The 20,176-nt window shown below is 39.1% G+C and overlaps 3 protein-coding genes across 11 annotated transcripts; 1 reads left to right on the top strand and 2 right to left on the bottom strand.

Moving 5' to 3' along the window:
• Positions 1-220: 220 nt before the first annotated feature.
• LOC111438408 (glutelin type-D 1-like) lies at positions 221-1,503 on the bottom strand. The gene is made up of 2 exons (XM_023076319.1): positions 1,239-1,503; positions 221-1,155 (listed from the first exon to the last, which is right to left on the bottom strand). Exons 1-2 carry the CDS (start codon positions 1,432-1,434, stop codon positions 281-283), a joined length of 1,071 nt encoding a protein of 356 aa, XP_022932087.1. The 5' UTR covers positions 1,435-1,503; the 3' UTR covers positions 221-280.
• A 2,561-nt stretch (positions 1,504-4,064) lies between these two features.
• On the bottom strand, positions 4,065-10,390 carry LOC111438419 (cyclin-L1-1-like). 9 transcript variants are annotated; one of them, XR_002709663.1, is made up of 11 exons: positions 10,081-10,390; positions 9,736-9,892; positions 9,566-9,647; positions 8,942-9,082; positions 8,514-8,683; positions 5,630-5,903; positions 5,110-5,521; positions 4,972-5,016; positions 4,592-4,822; positions 4,448-4,512; positions 4,065-4,333 (listed from the first exon to the last, which is right to left on the bottom strand). XR_002709663.1 is itself a non-coding variant. In XM_023076338.1 (10 exons), exons 2-10 carry the CDS (start codon positions 9,885-9,887, stop codon positions 4,761-4,763), a joined length of 1,299 nt encoding a protein of 432 aa, XP_022932106.1. In that variant the 5' UTR covers positions 9,888-9,892; positions 10,081-10,390; the 3' UTR covers positions 4,065-4,760. The 9 variants fall into 9 exon arrangements, 6 of the variants coding, with proteins under 6 accessions (XP_022932106.1, XP_022932103.1, XP_022932104.1 ...); XR_002709662.1 differs by having other exon boundaries at positions 4,448-4,822; XR_002709661.1 differs by having other exon boundaries at positions 4,065-4,512.
• Positions 10,391-15,112: 4,722 nt separating this feature from the next.
• LOC111438392 lies at positions 15,113-15,550 on the top strand. The gene has a single exon (XM_023076298.1). It carries the CDS (start codon positions 15,113-15,115, stop codon positions 15,548-15,550), a length of 438 nt encoding a protein of 145 aa, XP_022932066.1.
• The last annotated feature ends 4,626 nt before the right edge of the window (positions 15,551-20,176 follow it).

Raw genomic sequence — 20,176 nt, 5'->3', positions numbered from 1 at the left:
ACAATGGATTGACAAGCTTTCGATAAGATTTTTAATAACTAGTTATAAGATCAGATCATACACCTGGAGTGAATAATGGTGTATATAACATCACATATGTCATCCAAGTCAATTTTTATTTAATTCTAATGATTTCTAAACACATCGATCTTAAAATTGAAGAAGAACAACGAAAATCTGAAAACTAATAAATAAAAATTAAAAAAAAAAAAAAGGCGAAATCCAAAATTAAACCTAAGAAATGAAATCTAAGATTTATTGTGCGGAGGAAAAAAAATAATTAATTGGAGGGAGGGAAGAAGATTGCATCAGAAGCCCTTTTGGAAGAGAATCGCTTCACCAAATCAGCATCCACGTTGAACGCGGCCTCCATCACTTCCGGCGACAGAGCTTTCCACACCCCAATGCTTCCGGCCAAGTGAGTGAACACAGGATTGGGAGTGCTGATAATGGAGAACCACTCCATCCCTTCCGGATCTCCGATCTTCGACACCACGAAGAATCTCGGCACTATGAACAGATTCCCCGCCTTCACTCTCGTCTCCAATACCTTCTTCCCGTCCACTCCCACAACCTCTGCTCTTCCGCTCCCTTTCACTATGTACGTCACTTGCAGAGCAGAGTCGCACGAGAATCCTGGCGAGCACATCGCGCTCCCGTCCAATCGCACCAGATCCGCCCCTAGGCCTACCTCCCCTACTAGCGGCAGGTTTTTCGTGTTCAGAACCACCACTCGTCCCCCGTTCTTCACGTCCACGTCTAGCGGCGCCTCCTCGCAGTTCAGCGCCATTCCGTCTCGGTGCTCCTTTTTCGGCTCTGCCATTTTTGCTCCCTCCTTCAATTTTACGATTCCGGTTCCGGTTTGGCTTTTTACCAGAGATTTCACGGACGCTTCATCCAGATCCCAGGCTCGGCAAACGAACTCGGTGCAGAATCCGTTGAAGATTCCGTTGGCGCCGGTTAGGAAGAGATCGGTGAACTCGCCGGATTTGTGAGCTTTGGAAGTGTCGCCTAAGAAGAGAACCACCAGATCGGTGGCTTCCTTGTTGAACCACCATGTGACGACGCCGAATGGAAGAGCGATTGCATCTCCTTTCCTGATTGCTATGACTTTCTCCTCTTTCTCTGGTAGAACGATTCCGGCGACTCCATTGCCTGAAACAGAGCAAGAACAAGAGAAACGTTGGGTACCGAAATTTGAGTTTGAAACAGAGTAGAAAAGAAGAATGAAAATGTACCTTGAAGAACGTAAGCGACCTTGGCGGAATCGGAGTAGCGAGGGAGAGCGAAGCCATTCTTCTCGAGGGCAAGCTTGGCAGCGCCGATGTTTCCATGACGGAGCATGGGAAGCTCGGCGGGAGACCAGGAGTAATAGGAGCCTCCATCGCCGCCGTAGAGCTTCTTGGGCAATTGAGGGGTCAAATCGATATCCATAGCAAACAAATGAAATAAAAAAAAAAGAAATAAAGAGGAGATTGAAGAGAGTAGAGAGGAGATTGAGGAGAGCAGAGAATTGAAGAAGACTGGGAGGAGTTTGTGAAGAGTGAGCAAAGCGTGATGAATTTATAGAGAAGAGAATGGGAAGATTATTAGGAAATCTGTTGAATCGGTTGAGATTCATTTTTATGTGAGCGAATATTACGAATCAGTTTTAAAAATTTTAAAAAAAAAAAAAAAAAATCTAATAGCAAATCCTTCCAATTTAGAAGTTTAAAAATTTTCATCTAATTTAAAAAAAAGCGTTTAAAAAGAATAGTTTTATCCTAAATCTATACGGAAAAGTTTGAGTTTTATTAATATTCGCATTTTCAATATAATTTAATCCTACCTATAATATTAGGTTGTGACCAGAAATCAGACCGGCAAATAATAAAGAAAGTTCAACAATTAACAACAATCCAGCAAATAATAAAGAAAGTTCAACAATTAACAACAATTAGACGCGCAAACATAATTAAATTACACATTTTATAATATATAAGGAGTAAAACTCACTGTATCATATATGAGATTTGTATTTTTTTTTATTATAGCATAAATAATTTCTAGTATGGTTAATCATTTGATCAACCTATTTACCCAATTAATCAACGTATAATCATCATATTAAGTTAATATTAAGTGCCTTAGGTTAGATCATCCAACTTGTACTCAACACAATTATTAGGATTTATGTAATTAATTAATTATTTTTTATAATAATTTTATTATTTTATTTTTAGATTAAGACTCTTCATATTATTTTATTTTCAAATTAATCATATCCATATAATAGTATGTATTAACATAAATAAAAAATAAATAAAAAAAAATAAAAAAAATTATTTTTAAATAATAATCTAAAGGTTTGTATGAATAAGGATGGATGTATTATGTTGTTAATATGACCCACTTGTTATTCTTTATTAAGGATATCTATATATATATATATTTAGCTTTCTCAATATAACTCACCCTATAATTCTTTGTAATTTTGTCTAACTCTTGTACGAGAATTTGTTTTTTTTTACTAGCTTATCTTTCTTTGCTTGATTCAATAGGAATATTTTTTACTCGATTCAATATCGATTTTTTTTTACTTGATTCAATATCGATTGACTTAGTCGATTCAATATCGATTATCTCTCTTACTTAATTTAAGATGGATTATTTTTATTTATTCATTTTGAGACCTGACCGACCATAATTTGGAACCTAACTAAATATAGAAAACATAATCATATACGATTGAATTTGTTCATTCTAGTAGTTCCTTAAATAATAGTTTTGATGGTGGATGATAGTTCCTTAAATAATAGTTTTGAGAGACCGTCCCTCAAAACTATTAAAGGAACCGACGTCCCACATCCCCTTAATTATTCATAGGTGATAATATAGTTTAGAGGAGGAATGAATTTATAGAGAGGAGGGAAGGATTAATAGGAAATCTGTTGAATCTGTTGGATTCATTTGATTGGGAGTATCCTTCCCATTCTAACGAATATAAAAATACCTAATAACCTTTAAAAATAATAATTATTTTGGACCAAAAAACAAGTTTTAAAATTCAAAAGTTTAAAATGCCATCCAATTTTAAAAAATTAAAAAAAATACTTCTTCTATTAAATTTTTAATAAAAATGGTAAATTCATGACATTTTAAATACATCTCTATTTCAATTTATAAATGCAAACCCTACCATACACCGTATAGTTACAACAATTAGCCAGTTAATTTGTAACCAAACTAAATAAAATCACATATTTTATAAAAGGAACCATAAATAATTTTAGGGTACTAAGGTATGATATGTATTTTTTTTATTCGAGCACAAATCGAGTGTGTAACAACGTACCACTTTGTGCCTATTTATCAAATCAACCAACTCGAAAAAAAAGGAGAAGGTTGTCTGTCTTTATTGAGGAAAGAGTCAGTCGCAACTAGGTTTTTTTAAAGGAAGAATCCACAACGAAACCCATTCAACAGATTTCGTGACTGAGTCTATCCTATATAATGGGTTTGTATAAAACATATTTAGCTCTCTAACTAAATTTGTTAATATAGAAGATGAATACTTCAAAAGCCTATTTTATACTTCCCAATCAAAATGATTTTTTTTATTTGCAGGGGTGAAAATACTTTTACTTCTATTATTTTGGCCTATTATTTTATTTTGGTTTTTTTATTTGCATGGGTGAGAATACTTTTACTTTGCCTATTATTTTGGGGAAAGCAATGATGTCTCACCCTCTAAGAAATTTGTAGAATCGTTAACAAATTAACAAATTATTTAGTAAAGAAGGATTCGAGGACAATTTCAAACTTGCAGTTACTTTTATTTATTTTGTTTGTTCATGTAATTATTTCTTTACTTCCAAAATTTGGGTTACACAAGTGTACGAAGAGAAGACGAAGTGATGATGGTGATCCAAGATCTATTTCCTCCCAATCTTCATCAATCATTTTGGACTTTCTACTATTCTGTGTTTCTATGATTGCGTTTGTTTCAAGCCTGGGATATGTTGTTCCTTTGACAAACCACTTAAAAACGAATTATTTGGAAGAAAATCACTACTTAATCTATCTACCTCGCGTCAAAATTGCATTCTGCTATTATTGCTCAATAACATGTCCTTAACCACACGGTTTAAACTAGTTTAAGCAGAAACTAAATAGACATGGCATTCAAAGTACCCACACCTTGAGAAGAATGGTCAAACGAACAGAGAAAGGTCTGTCTGCTAATATACTTGAAATGCTCAATCAATCAGAGATGCCCACTGTCAAACCTTCATGCTGCCATTGTGTTACATTTCTGGCACACCTTCCCAATTTCAGCATCGAATTCCTGAGACTAATCAATTCCAGAAAACCAGAGATGGGGTGGAAAAACAAAACAAAACCAAACAAATTAATGATAACCCAAGTAGATGCTACAACTTTCTAACTTCGCATTCCGAGTACCTACCTATTCATTAGAGCCCTATAAGCTTCTCATCCGTTTCGAGTTCATACTTCTTAGTGGCTCTAAACCTGCAAATTAGTCATCTAAAATGGTGAACACATAATTGTCAAATCAAGGTGGGCGTATACCAAAAATAAGAATTCTCACTAAATCTGTTGACACTCTCTGATAGATCAGAACAATCTATCTGCAATACTGTACTGTACTTGGAGTTGGTACAAATCCAAGAGAGAACAAGCCCATGCTGCCTTTTTATCTTCATTTGCAAGTCTATGCCACCCCTCCTATCATAGAAGATTGACCTGATTCCATTCTATCAATGATGCCTATGGCGTTCTTTATCGCGGGAAGAATATGATGAGCCATGGTAATCAAGATCTGAAAAGGATCAAAGGATTGCCATCTTGTTAATAATAGTGACGAACAAAGTATTTTTCTTTTCATTCACTACCATTCAGGAAGCAGTAAATTTTCATTAACATGGAAAGGAAGCACCCTAACGATGTATCAAGGAAAAATAAACTAACCAATACCTCGCGATGAGTGGTGCCTTGATTTCTCCAAATGCCCTCCTGCATTTATTATTGCAAATACTATTATTTAAATTCAACTCCATGTATTCTGTTTGTCTCGAAGTGCAGCAAATAATCATATTCAGAACTTACCCAATTCCTTGCTCCTATCCTTCGAGCGATGAGCTCGATCCTTGACTTTCTCTCTGTCTGCATCCTCTCTCTCACGTTCTCTGTCAGATTCTCGTCCCCTATCCCGATCTCGAGACTTGGTTCTGTCTCTTTCCCTCTCTCTTTCCCTATCCCTATCTCTTTCTCTCTCCTTGTTCTTTTCACCATTCTCAGCTCTTCGGTCAGGTTTCGATCTAGGCACAAGCTCCTCCCTAGTAGTGGCTTCAAGCAGAACGCTCTTGGACTCATCATCACACTTCTTAGATTCCTTGAGCTTGTGTAAGGATGACTTAACCATCTCATCTTTGGATCCACCTGATTCAGGATTAGTTCCTGGGATGGATTTTGCAATAGAAGCATCATCGATAGCTGTCGGGCTGCTCCGTGGAACTTCCTGAAAAATGAAAGATGCAAAATTCAACTTATACAGCCATAAAAGATCAGACAGCAAGGCTAGACAATGAAATATATATAAAATAAGCATAGCAATAAATTAAAACACCTTGGAGACCGGAAGGGATTGTGAATCCAGTGACTTATTAGAAAATGTAAATGTGTCTCCATCCTTGCAGACTGGGATATATTGTGCCTTAGGAAGGGTATACAAGTGGGCCAAAACTCGACAGACTTCATCAATTCCCAACTTCTCTGCATCAAATGCCTTCCACCAAGGTGGATTTTCAGGAAGGGGGACTTGAAATCTTCGAGCAGCAGCATATACAACCCCACAAGCAACAACCTCACTCTTGAATCGAACGCACAATGTTGTACGTAAACTGCTCCATAAAAAAAAAAAATTAACAAATTCTCAGAATATGTAAGAAGATTTACATAAAATCTAGACATTTTGTTAACAGTGCTATCCATGTAACAGCATCAGGTACATACAGTACATGTATGCCATATTACCTAACCTAGGTCCTATTCCAATGGTTAAATGATGGGATCAATAATCAACTGAACGGCTGATAGAAGCAAGCCAAATAAAGCTAAAATAAGAAATCACATCTCACAGAAAGGTGGATGAAAAAGGGACTCCCATCACACAAAATTATCGATCTACAACCTGGAAGCGGATCTCCTAAAAGAAACTGACCAACATCGAACTAGCAAAAATACAGCTCCCATATAGATGGTCAAAATCCTCAGTCGCGCCTCTGCAAAGAACAAACACTGCAGACTGATCAAGTAGGCAAAAACCTCATAACACGATCTAGCGTATTAATTTTTCCGTGCAAGACTTGCACCATCTTTAGAATTTTAACCCTCCACAACAGGGAGAAAACCGAAGCGAGACAACAGAGGGGTTCACCAAATGCTCAAAAGAATTTTACAAGAGAATCCTCAGAAATGCTAGGACTCCAAAGTCAAAGATCCCCTCTCCCAAGATTAACAGAAGCCCCCTACAGGGACAATAATACAATATAGAATTTTTGTTTTTAAGTATTAAAAGAACTTCAATTTTCTAGACGTTCATATTTTTTTTTATATATCCATCCTAGAATTAAGCATAGGAAAACCTCCAAAGTTAAATGCCATCCAATGCTACCTTTGCAAAGAAAATTAAGAATCTCATCGCCATGTCTTCTTCACACCTCTTTCATCTTGGAATTTCGCAAGCCTATATCTACCACCTTTGAATGGGCTACTCCTCTTCAAGGCAACAACAAAGATATGCTTACTCCTATTCTGTAGGTTTCTCTTCAAAAAAAAGTCAAAACCCTCTAGCTCATGAGAAATTTGAAGTTATCAGAAAGAGTGAAGAGAAGACCGAGATTTAATTGATTGATGCCAAATCCAATTCAGGCTCTATTTCTACACAAGATTTGAGTCTTCCATCTTTGGAGGAAGGAGAATTAATGAAACTTTACTTAGTCCAAGAAAGAAATATGATTAAAAAAGAAGTATATACTTCAATGCCTTTGTGAGGGGGATGAGAATACTTATGTTTCACAGAGTTTTTGCTGCAAAAAGGAGAACTTTTCTTTGTTCTTCTTCCATCGTGATTATATACAGTAACTTCTAGTAGGTCCTTTGTTGGCGTTCAAGTCGAATCGTTGTGGTTAAATGGGGCTAAAACTATAATTTCGAAATTTCAGTTGGAAAGGAATCTGAAAATCTTTGAAGATAAGCATTCACTTGGTAGAATCGGTTCGAATTAGCAAGACTTGAGGCTTCTTCACTCCAAACCTTTCGTCAACTTTTCTTTTAGTGATTTATGTTTAAATAGGGATGCCTTTCGATTTCCTTTGTAATACTTCCTTTTCTTTTTTCACTCTTCCGTGGGGTTCGTCTCTTTTGACCATTAGTTTTTTTTCCATTTTTTATTTTAAAAAAAAAAAAAAAAGCTTATCTAGAATACAATAATGATCTCGCAAATCTATCTGACTTTGTCTTGAAGCTACTAAGAAAAAGAAATTCATGAACATACTTTTCTATCTTGAACAAGATAAAAAACCCTCAAACGTGAAATCTGAGAAGAGAATCATTCGGGAGTTGTTAAAGGAAATGTTAAAAAGTTCATCCAAGGACCCTGATGGTTGGTCACAAGAGACTTAATCGAAATTAGGTTCTCAAGGAAAAAACTTGGTGGAAGACAATGAAATGGCAGGGTTCTACTTACTCCTGCAACATGTTCATAATAGACATGAAATTTTTTTAAGCTCTGGAGGACCTAAAAGTCACGGGCAACTTTGGTCACGTAGCAACTTGCCTAAAAGATTGATGGAGAACTGTAGGAAGGTTGGACAATTGTCCATTTAATGTGGATTGGATACAAGGCATAAAACAAAGTTTTGTTAGTTATGGGTTTGTATGAATAAGTGAATGCACCAGCTACATTGTATGTTCATTTATCATAATGGAAGAAGGATTTTCACCAAAAACAAAAAGCTTTCCTGATCAAGGAAACAACTGGCAACAAGAGAGTCCCCGTGTATTAATCCCTTTTGGCTTATGTTTCTAAGGCTTTTTAAATTATCCTTTAGGCTTTATTCCTCATGGATTGAACCCCTTTTCATATAGCTAGTTGCGGGTTTGAGCATTCCTTCTTGGGCCTTCTTTTTTTCTTTTTTTTTTTCTGTATGTCCTATATGAAAGCAAGTGTTCTTGTTGGGATTAAAATAGGTGGCCAATGGTCCAGAAGTAGGTTCAAAGTTAAAAAAATACCTGTTTCCACCATGACCCAATTGAAGACCTAAAAAATTCAACAAGAAAATTATATTTCAGTTCACCAAATTACTACCTCCCAGTGTAATGTATCTATGTAGATAGACAACATGTACACGAACATATAAAAGCATTTGAAATAAACAAGGCAGTCATTAAGATACAATCCAGACGATAAGATTCAAAAGTCAAGGCAACAAAACTTTTGATTATTAAACCTGTCATTGGCTAGATTCCAAGCTTCTTGCCTCAGTTCTGGAGGTGTTCCAAGCGTTGCAAGGTAGTTAGATATGAATTTATGCGGATGTTCAACATGACAAATGAAACCCATCTCTTTCAATATATGTCTCTCTGTTCTACTTAACTCCGTTTTCAAGTCTGCATATTTCTGCAAAATATTACAAAAAATAAACTAGGAGGTCATTTCCGTGAAAAAATATAAAGAGTAATGAAATAGCTAGAACATAGCCCAGAAGGGGACAGAATCAATACATTACATTAGCAAAGCTAGACTGCAAATTATTTCTATGACGAAAGATCAATGATTGAAAACCTTTTTTACTTGGCAACTGATAAACAACCCTCTGCTTAACAAAAGAAGAAAGTAAGGATCCTAAGATTCAAAACTGGAACCTGAAGTTCAAACCTTGAGAGTAGGGTCCAAGAACTCAATGGGTAAGTTCTCTCTCCTACATTCCATTCTATGAAAAACAATAATTACTTGTCTGGCTTTCCTAGGGTTTTCCTCCAACTTCGAGGCAAGCCACACGCAACTAGCAGCAACTTTCTGCAGGAATTATCATAGCCAAAAAAGCATCACATCAGAAAAAAAAAATCAAAAGAAATTTTAAGAAGAAGAGCAATCAAATTGTAGAAACTTATCATTTTTTTGTAATGAAAAAACCAAAAGACCATACTTTCATAGGTGAAATCCTTAGCTTTTTTATGAGCTTATTACAACAAGTAGAGTTAATTAAGTTGCAAGTATTCTAAAAAAATTAAAGATCATAAACAAGCACAACAAATGATTTTTTTTAGACGATTGACCCATTCTTGAACAAATGGAAGGTTTAGAGAGAAAGGAAGAGAGAGGTATAAGAAGGAAACAACCAAAGGATGACCAAAAAAAGAGACATCAAGCAGGCTAGAATAGCTATGAGAGACCGTCCAAGTAGAATTTAAATTTTTAAGATAGCATTTCTTTGCCATTCAATTTAGAAAAATAAATTGATGTGCTCACAGAAAAACTAATAATTGTAACAACAATAACCTTGACATTGAAGCGGGCAAATGATTTCTTGCTATAGAAACGATGGAATAGAACTTGCCCAGTAGCCATGACTGCTTGAGGCCTGAAAGAAGAAATGTATTATATATATATATACATACAGTCTTGCTCGCATGTGGTAAATGAAACCCATGAAATAGTTATGAAATTACAATTTAAGCAATATGCCAGCCTCCTGGATGAGATCGCAACCATAGATTCTCAGGGAGGTTTCAGTAGCTTCATCAATCCCATCCTTTCTCGAAGGTGAGTTCGTTAACTGCTCATCAGTGAGATAAAAGGTGTCGATGGCTGTGTAAATCATCAGACCTGTGAATAAAGAAATAACTAACAGACATCAAGACAACCTCAATAAGAAATCACCAGGTACGACTGATGGAGAACAACATTTTTTCAGATTAGTTTTCATAATTAAACTATTCACAGAAGGTCACTAAGCTAATAATATTAATTGATTTTGAAAGGTTCTAAGCAGATCTTTACCACCTATATCTTACCGAAACGAACTGGAACGCTTGCCTCGATTCTGCCAATGCAAACCTAACAGGATTTGGGTGAACCGATTTGAAGATGTCCGGCCTGTGGGTGTTCGAATCTGACGTCGATTAGAGCATGGAGATTGTCTAACTCCCAAGAAGCACTCAACTGTTGTGCAGATGAACACGCCGCCACGAATCACGTCGCTCGCTGGGTCGTGGGTCAGAACCACCGGAGGCTGAATACGGCGGCGCTACTAGAGCAGTTTCCGTAGCGCGAAGGACGGGAAGAAGAAGAGAGCGAACGGAAACCAGCGTTTTTGTCTCACTTTCAGTAAGAGGGAACGCAAAATGATACCAAATTTAGCGCCAATTAAAACCACGGTTTGAGTTCTACAGAGCCCGTTCGGTCGGTTCGGTTTGGTTCGATTTAGTTTGGTTTGGTTTGAGGAATATAATTTAAAACTCGTGCTTGGTATTAAGTTTTGTAAATATGACAATCTAATTTTGTATCACTAACCCAACCAGATCAAGCCCAATAATTGTATGAGCACATATTCATTTTAGTAAAATGATTTAAGTATTTTAGAAATAGATATTTTAGAAAAAAATATTGAGATATTTTTAAAATAGATTGTCATAGTTTTTATTATAAATACCTTTCCACCCTCCCTAACTTTTCATCCCAAAAAAATACAAAGCACAAAGTGAAGTAGTTTCTATAGAGTATTTTGTAATTTCTTCTCGATTGGTGTTAATAAAAAGTGATAATGTTTTTCACAAAATGTTGTGTTCAACAATCTCGTATTAGAGCGAGGTCAGTGTAGGTTGTCTGATCTCTTGTAATTTATAGTATGCTCTATAGTTGGTGCTATGTTTGATACTCCAAATTAGAAACAATTTCTTGAAATTATGAGTGAGTGAGTTTCTTTGTGTCATGAGTAGTCTGTGACTCTACAAGTTTTCATCGAAAGAACTTGTTTAGCATTACTGAGGTATAGCCAACACGATGGGTGATTTTCAAATCATTGGAAGGAATAAAAAAGCTTAACAACAACTACTACACGTGGACAATATGCATGATGTCCTATTTACAAGAACATGACCTTTGGGAGGTCGTTGGCGGGAGTGAAACTACACCGCCATAGAGAATTTTAACGGTGTCTTGCGCAAATGGTGAATCAAAGGCAGGTAAATCAATGTTTGCCTTGAAGACCACAACCAGATAAGAGCATTTTTGGGGTGACAAGGCACCAAAAGAAGCATGGGATACGTTCGTGATGTTGTTCTCAAAGAAGAACAATGCGAGGCTACAACTTCTAGAGAACGAATTGTTATCAAATTCACAATGTAACATGACAATTGCTCAATACTTTCACAAGGTTAAGTCGATCTGCTAAGAGATTACTAAACTATACTCAAAGTCCGCCATTGAAGAAGCTTGAATGAAGAGAATCATTATCCACAAATTGTTAGGATCGTTCAACAACGCACACACTCGATCAATATGAACACAAAGAACAGGAGAGAGAAATTTAAAGGAGAAATATTGACTAAAAGTTTTATTGATGACTTTAGGTATGTACAACATAAGAGAGTATAGAAGGAAGGAAAGTATATTTTGGAAGCACTACATAATTGGGATACATAGGTTTCAATTTACTAAATATAGCTTTTAAAGATTTAACCAATATGTACCAAATATATCTCTATCAGATCTTTTACTTGAAGACTCGTCCAGTCAATCCAACAATCTCCCTCTAGAGACTGATCCAATCAACCAAAGATTTCATTTTCAATCTGTACCATACCACTTGAGGCATTGCATAACCTCAATGTTCCAACACCAACACAAAATGTTTGCTGGATTCCATACACCCTCTATCTTCTCCAAATACATTACCATCTTCCACTATTATCCGAGTGAAATGGTATCACTTTTTGTGTTCCTCGCCAACCCTAATTCTTCTAGATAGTTTGTCATCCAATATCATCTCCTTTCCAGCTGCAGCTATTGCCACGTACTCAGCCTCAACAGATGAAAGAGTAACGCATTTTTGAAGCCTAGACATCCCATCATTCATGACTTGCTCCCACTTAGTTGTATCCTAACTGTAGGGCCTCATCAAGGGGCTCTTGTTCACCTTCATCAGTCACCAACCGATAGTGTAAAGAAGGTACGTACCTATCTGGTACTTTGATAGCTTTGAATGATATTTTCAACACCTGCTTAGGTGTCACTTGCTTCGCTTCTGGTTCCTCAGCAACAGTCTCAAGAGTTTCTTGAGTATCCGCTACAACATCATTAGGTGAATCTTTCAGCAACTCAACCTCAACTCCCACTTGCTTCCTTGTCCCAGTACTTTTCTTCAATTCTCTAATCGTCTTTGTAAAGCTAACTCGTTTCTGTTTACTCATAACGTAGTTCTCACAAGGACTCATGTCAACAGATTTCAGACCTTCCAAAACTTCTTCCGCAACCGACATCTTCATTCCTTTAATGCTCATATGTCCAAGTCTATTGTGTCATATACTTGAATTTGAAGTACTCTCAACAACAACAGTCATGTTCATACACCCTGCGATGGTGTATATAGTCCCAGATTTTGTGCCACGTGCTATCACCATAGCACTCTTCACAATTTTCTACGAACTCTTCCCAAACTCTGTTGCATAACCTATGCTATCCCACTGACCAATAGAGATTAGGTTCTTCTTAAGACTAGGAATGTATCTGACATCCTTTAATGTCCACTGATTTTCTATCGGAGTTTTTATGCAGACATCCCCTTTTCCTTTGATCTCCAAATCTTTATTGTTGGCAAGATACAGACTTGAAGTTTTGAAACAACTCTTTATTTGGAGACAAATGAAAAGATGCACCTAAATCTAAAATCCAGGATTCAATTGGACTGTTCACATTGAGGATTAAAGCATCTCCAATGTCTTCTGTTGAATTTACTGAATCATCGTTATCCTTTGATTTGTGATTATGCTTCCGCTTTGTACGATCTGTCCGAAAGTGACATTTTTCTCCACAACTCCAACACTTTGCATTTTGTTTGTTTGGAGATTTTCCTCAGTTCCTTGATTTTGATCGCCCATTGTTTGAGCCCTTCAATTTACTTCTTCCCCTTCGATCAACACTGAGAGCATTTCCTAATGAATCTATGATTTCCCGTTTGCGAATACTTTCACTAAGAACTACATCTCGAATTTCATCGAACTTTAGTTTATCAGATCTTCGTGAACTGTTGATTGCGGCAACAACAATATCCCACGACTCGGATAAAGATGACATCAAAATCAATGCTTTAATTTCATCTTCGAAATTAATTTCCACCGAACTTAGTTGACTTACATCTTATTGAATTCGTTTATATGATCAGCAACATATCCACCTTCAAACATTTGTAGATTGAATAACCTACGCATCAAATACACCTTGTTCATAGCCGATGATTTCTCGTACATATTTGACAGTGCCTTCAATAGATCTGATGTTGTCTTCTCCTTGATGATATTGAATGTCACCTTTCTGGATAGCGTTAATCGGATCAACCCTATGGCCTGACAATCCTTGAGCTTCCACTGCTCCGTGGTCATAATATTTGGCTTCACCCTCAGCAAGGGTTTGTGAAGATCTTTCTAGTACAGATAATTTTCAATCTGCATATTCCAGAAACTGAAATCGAATCCATCAAACTTTTCAATTCCAATCTTTGAAATTTCTATCTTCATAGATTGTGATGAATTTTGCCTCGCTCTGATACCAGCTGTTAGGATCGCTCAACAATGCACACACTCGATCAAGATGAACATAAAGAACAGGAGAGAGAAAATTCAAGGAATAATATTGGCTAAAAGGACTTTAGTACGTACAACAAAAAAGGAATAAAAGTACATTCTAGAGAGTACTGTCTAATGGACATATATAGGGTTTCAATTTACTACATACTTTCAAAGATTTAACCGAGATAATCTACCAAATATATCTCTATCATCTTTACCAAATATCTATTGTATATATCTTATTCAGTGTGATGTCCCACATTGGTTGGGGAGGAGAACAAACCACAATTTATAAGGGTGTGGAAACCTTCCCCTAGCAGACGTGTTTTAAAGCCTTGAGGGGAAGCCCGAAAGGGAAAGCCCAAAGAGGACAATATCTACTAACGATAGATCTAGGCCGTTACAGTTGGTGTCAGATCTCTAGGTTATAGATCTTGTAGGCTTGACATGTTCCACGGTCCAATTGTCGATGCTCCGTCGTTGTCAGGTACAACTTGCGTTGGATGAGGGAAGGACGAATATTTTTTTTTTGTAATATATTTAATGTGATTGACTTTAAAAATTGAATGTCATGATACTATATGATTTTATGCTATGATGTGATTTTGTATCAATGCATGTCTTTATGTTACGACATTTATATTTTCTTTTCCTTGAATTATATAGTAGAATGTAAGTAATATTATAAGTAAATCATAGACTTAGATAGAATCATTTTCTTGGTTTCTAGAACCATGCCGCACAGTGGGCGTAGAAGAGGTAGGAGAGGGAGAGGACGACATCCCATTAGAAGATGGGGAAGAAGAGAAGCCGAAAGAAGCTCTTCCCAAGAAGGGTCAACTACTGAACCCTATGTGTTCGAACTACCTCCTGAATACAAACCTCCCCCATAAGCTACATCCCCTCCTAAATACGCACCTCCCCCACAATCTGCACCCCCTCCGAAAAACACACTGCCCCCTCAAGTTGCACCACAGGCTAGGTTAGACCCTACCACAAGATTGATGTTGGAGTCACTCTAAACGACAATGCAAACAATGCTGGCCACACAACAGACCACATTGTTAGCTACCCAACAAGTCGCAGCAATGGCCACGCAACCAGCCAACGCGATGACCACGCAACCGTAGCCACACAACCGACCAAAAACCCACAACCAGACAGGGGGGCGAGTTGGTTAAAAGACTTCAAACGATATAACCCCCGTCCATTCGTCGGTTCAAAGGAAGATCCCACAGTGGCTCAAATGTGGATCACAACCATGGAAACGACCTTTGAATCAATGAGATGCCCTGATGACCATAAAGTAGCATGCACGGCATATGTACTGCAAAAAGACACAGAAGTGTGGTGGGCAGATAATAAACCGAATATGAACCTAGGAGAGGGGATCACAACATGGGAAACCTTTAAGGAAGCCTTCCTGAAATATTACTATCCAAAGAAAACCCGTATAAAGAAACAACAAGAATTTAACCACCTGACCCAAGACAAACGCACGGTGGATCAGTATGATCAGGAATTCATGAGATTAAGAAGGTTCGCACCGTCACTAGCAGACACTAAAGAGAAACAGACGGAGAAATTTGTGTTGGGGTTGAACCCGAAGGTCCGCTGCATGTTGGAGGCATTTAACCCAAAAACTTACAAAGAGACCTTGAGAATAGCCAAAGCTCTGGAGGAACCTCTGGAGGAATAAAACCCGGAGCCAACGGTTGTCATAGGAAAGAAACACCCTGTCGAGGTCGGACCCACGGAATTCCAACCGCCTCTCCAGAGACCTCGACATCAGAATAGGCCACCTACTCCGCCCCCAATAGCCCGATACCTAGTACCGGAAAAACCCCTGTGCCGCAATTGTGGAAAACAACATGGTGGTAGATGTTTGGTAGGCTCCAGTGTGTGTTATAAATGCAGTCGTGCAAGTCACGTGCCCAGAGCTTGCCCTACAAGGGACACGGGAAATCCAAGGGAACCCCTTAGGGGTCTAGTCATTCGAGAACTCACCATGCAAACCTGTGCATAGACCAGGGCATATGAAACGACCAGTAAAGAGGCAGGAACGTCTAGCACCGTGGTGACAGGTAAGCTTTCTATACTAGACACTTTGCATTGACATTGTTTGATTCGGGTTCTACCCATTCGTTTGTTTCTTTGCCATTTGTTAGTCAAGTAGGGTTCGTAGTAGAACCCTTAATGAATGTATTGTCGGTCGGTACCCCAGCAGGGGTAGACCTAGTTACAAAAAATAGAGTAAAAAACGGACAAGTGGTAATAGCTGGACGAACCATCATGTAGACCTAAAAGTAGTAGATATGACGGATTTTGACGTCATACTAGGAATGGACTGGCTAGCCGAAAACTTTGCTAGCATAGACTGCCATAAGAAAGAAGTGGTATTCACACCTCCAAATGGACTTACCTTTAAGTTTAAAGGAACCTTCATAGGCACCACCCAAAAATAATATCGATGATGAAAGTTAGACGCCTGGTACAACAAGGGGGTTGGCGATTCTAGCCTGTGCAGTAAACACAAAAGGAAAGGAGAAAACAATAGATACGGTACCCATAGTAAACGAATTCACAGATGTCTTCCTGGAGGACCTCCCGAGAATCCATCCATCACGAGCGGTAGACTTTGGAATAGAACTGGAACCAGGAACGGGACCCATCTCTAAAGCCCCATACTGCATGGCCCCAGCAGAACTAAAAGAACTTAAATCACAACTACAAAATCTATTAGATAAAGACTTCATTCGACCTAGCATACCCCCTTGGGGTGCGCTAGTGTTGTTTGTTAAAAAGAAAGATGGCTGTATGCGTCTATGCATTGATTACAAAGAATTAAACAAGAGGACGGTAAAGAACAAATATCCATTACCCTGCATCGAGGACCTATTTGACCAACTTCGAGAGGCAACAGTGTTTTCCAAAATAGACCTTCGATCATGATACCATCAAATTAAGATTAAAAACGAAGATATACTAAAAATAGCCTTCCAATCTAGATATGGCCACTATGAGTTTGTGGTTATGATCTTTGGCCTCACCAACGCCCCAGCAGTGTTCATGGAATTAATGAACCGAGTATTTAAGGAGTGCTTAGACACGTTTGTGATCGTGTTCATAGACGACATCCTGATATACTCGAAAATGAACTTAGAACACCAAGAGCACCTCCGAAAAGCCCCAACTATCTTAAGGGAGAACAAGTTGTATGCCAAATTCTCCAAATACGAATTGTGGCTACGACAGGTTTCGTTTTTGGGACACGTAGTGTCCAAAGACGAAATTTTAGTAGATCCCACCAAGATTGCCGTCACGAAATGGAAATGCCCAACTACGGTCACCGAGATACAAAGTTTTTTGGGATTGGTGGGTTACTATCGAAGGTTCGTCCAAGACTTTGCTAGAATAGGCTCGCCTCTCACCCAATTGACAAAAAAGGGCATACCTTTCGTATGGAATGATACTTATGAGGTCAGCTTTCATGAACTAAAACAAAAACTAGTGTCCGCCCCAATGCTCTCGGTCCCAGAAAGCTCTGCGGGATATGTGATTTACAATGATGCATAAAAAAAGGGGCTGGGTTGTGTACTTATGCAACATGGCAAGGTTGTTGTGTATGCGTCATGCCAATTAAAAGATTACGAGAAAAAACTATCCTACATATGATTTGGAGTCGGCGGTAGTGGTGTTCGCGTTAAAAATTTTGCGACACTACCTGTATGGCGAAAAGACCCAAATTTACATGGACCATAAAAGTCTAAAATACTTGTTCACACAAAAAGAATTGAACATGAGACAGCATAGATGGCTAGAGCTGGAAAAAGATTACGACATAGATATCTAGTACCACCTTGGAAAAACAAACGTAGTCGCTGACGCACTAAGTCGAAAAAATAGTACACTCGTCGGCCCTCATCACAAGGGAGTCACGAGTGCGAGCTAATTTCGAACGAGCTGACATAGTGGTAGTAACCAAGGAAGTTATAGCCAAAATAGCCCGACTAACAGTGCGTCTCACGCTCAGATAGAGGATCATAGACTCACAACGTAAGGACCCAAGCCTAAACAAAATCCTAGATTAGTTGACAGTAGGCCTAGTGGACGGTTTTTCTAAGTCAACAGATGATGGACTATTATATCAAGGACGTTTATGTGTCCCAACTGTGAGTGAAATAATGAACAAAATCCTAACTGAAGCACACAACTCACCCTTCTCGATACATCCAGGTGGTACAAAGATGTATCAAGACTTGAAACAACACTTCTAGTGGTGAAGTATGAAAAAGGATATCGTGGAATACGTGAGTAAATGTCTGGTGTGCCAACAAATAAAAGCCCCTAGGCAGAAAATGTTAAATAAAAGCTATGGTTTCCTTAGATTTCGTTAGTTGTTTTTAACTTTTGATAAATCTAAATTAATGCTCCTTGCTTGAGTGGAAGACTTAATTTTTGCTAGCCATTTTGGCCAGCCCAAGTTTTTGGGCACTACTTCCCATTTTTAGGCTTAAAGTTGTTATTTAGAGTATTCAACTAAATAGAAATAATCCTCGGGTCTTCAGTAACTATCTCTCTCTCTCCTTTTACTTTCTGTTATTTTTTTCCTCGAACAAATTTTCGCTAGTTTTTTTCGTCGACGTTTTCCTCCCAATTGCTAGAAGTCAACAAGTGGTATCAGAGCCTGGTTTAAGTCATCGGTGGTATATCATTGCGGAGGAGCCAATTTTATCAACAGTCCAGTTGAATAGCTCAAGTGGTTAAAGCGTCAACTTAACAACACACAGGTCTCAGGTTTGAGTAGAATAAAATGCAAAGCGTGAAAATACACACATCGTGGGGTCCATCCCAAGCAGGCCCACTCACTCCTCCACGCTGCCGCCGAGTGCTGGCGCAAGGGTTATGGCAAGCTATCGGGCTAGAGGGGAGGATAAACGGCCGAGTACCCCGGGGTTGTGCAGCGAGTGCTGCGGGGGAGTCCAACATCGAGTAGCTTGTAGGAAGGAGCTCTCAGAGATCCACTTTAAGGACTGGCAAATTCATCGATAATTTTTCAATGCGGGTCACGGAGCTCGCCAACAGCATCACCACTCTCGGTGGGAGCATCAACGAGACAAAAATCGTGAAGAAGATGCTGTAGGTCGTCCCCGATCACCTCGAGCAAGTCGAAGTTTCAATCGAGACATTACTTGATGTGAACGACCTAACGATGGAAGAGGTGATCGGAAGACTGTGTAACGTCACATCGAGCAGCGGAAGAAGAATACCGCTTCAGCTCTGTCGACAAGGAGTGTCGTCTACTCCTCACTGAGGAGGAATGGCTTGCACGCTTAAAGCTTCGCAACAACACCAGCGAGAGTAACAGACCCTCCAGCCGCAAAGGTGGTAAGAAGCCACGAAAATCTCGCGGGCGCACGCACGGGAAAGATGAGGATCAAAAGGAGTCGACCGATGGCGAGCCAATCTAGTGCTCGAACTGTGGGAAGAGACGTCACCTGAGCAAGAATTGCTGGAACAAGGAGAAGGCCGAGAAGGCCCATATGGCTCAATCTGAGGAGGACGAGCCAACTCTCTTCATGGTAAGTGCATCGATCTTATCCGACGTCCCCAATCCATAGAGGTGGAGGTAATCAACAACGGCATAACTGCTCCTCTAGTGAGCGTCGAACCCAAGAAAAAGCTCCAGCTAGGCGTAGCAAAGGTAGCACCAGCTAGGGAGCCAATTCAACTGAAGGAGGAGTGAGTGTTCACTTAGATCGGCTAGAGGGACGAGCAGCATGAGCACCGGCGATGGGTCCTCCACACAGGGACAACAAACCATATGACCGGGGCTAGATCTGCGTTCTTCGAGCTCGATTCGAGGATTCGCGAGGCGATGGGTCCTCGACACAGGGGCAACAAACCATATGACCAGGGATAGATCTGCGTTCTCCGAGCTCGATTCGGGGATTTGCGAGGCAATGGGTCCTCGACACAGGGGCAACAAACCATATGACCAGGGATAGATCTGCGTTCTCCGAGCTCGATTCGGGGATTCGCGGGGCGATGGGTCCTCGACACAGGGGCAACAAACCATATGACCGGGGCTAGATCTGCGTTCTCCGAGCTCGATTCGGGGATTCGCGGGATGGTAAAATTTGGCGACAGCTCCGTCGTCGAGATTAAAGGGCGCGGCACCATCCTGTTCATCAACAAGGGAGGTGAGCACCACAAGCTGACCGGCGTCTACTTCATCCCGAGGCTCAAGGCTAACCTTGTGAGCCTCGATCAACTCGATGAGGTCGGCTGCTTCATTTCCATCGAGCGCAAGCTACACAAAATT

The sequence above is a fragment of the Cucurbita moschata genome, unplaced genomic scaffold (genome assembly GCF_002738365.1).
Source record: "Cucurbita moschata cultivar Rifu unplaced genomic scaffold, Cmos_1.0 Cmo_Scf00074, whole genome shotgun sequence".
NCBI lineage: Eukaryota > Viridiplantae > Streptophyta > Magnoliopsida > Cucurbitales > Cucurbitaceae > Cucurbita > Cucurbita moschata.
The sequence above is the reverse complement of the archived record's forward strand: the minus strand, read 5'-3'. Positions and strand labels throughout refer to the sequence as shown.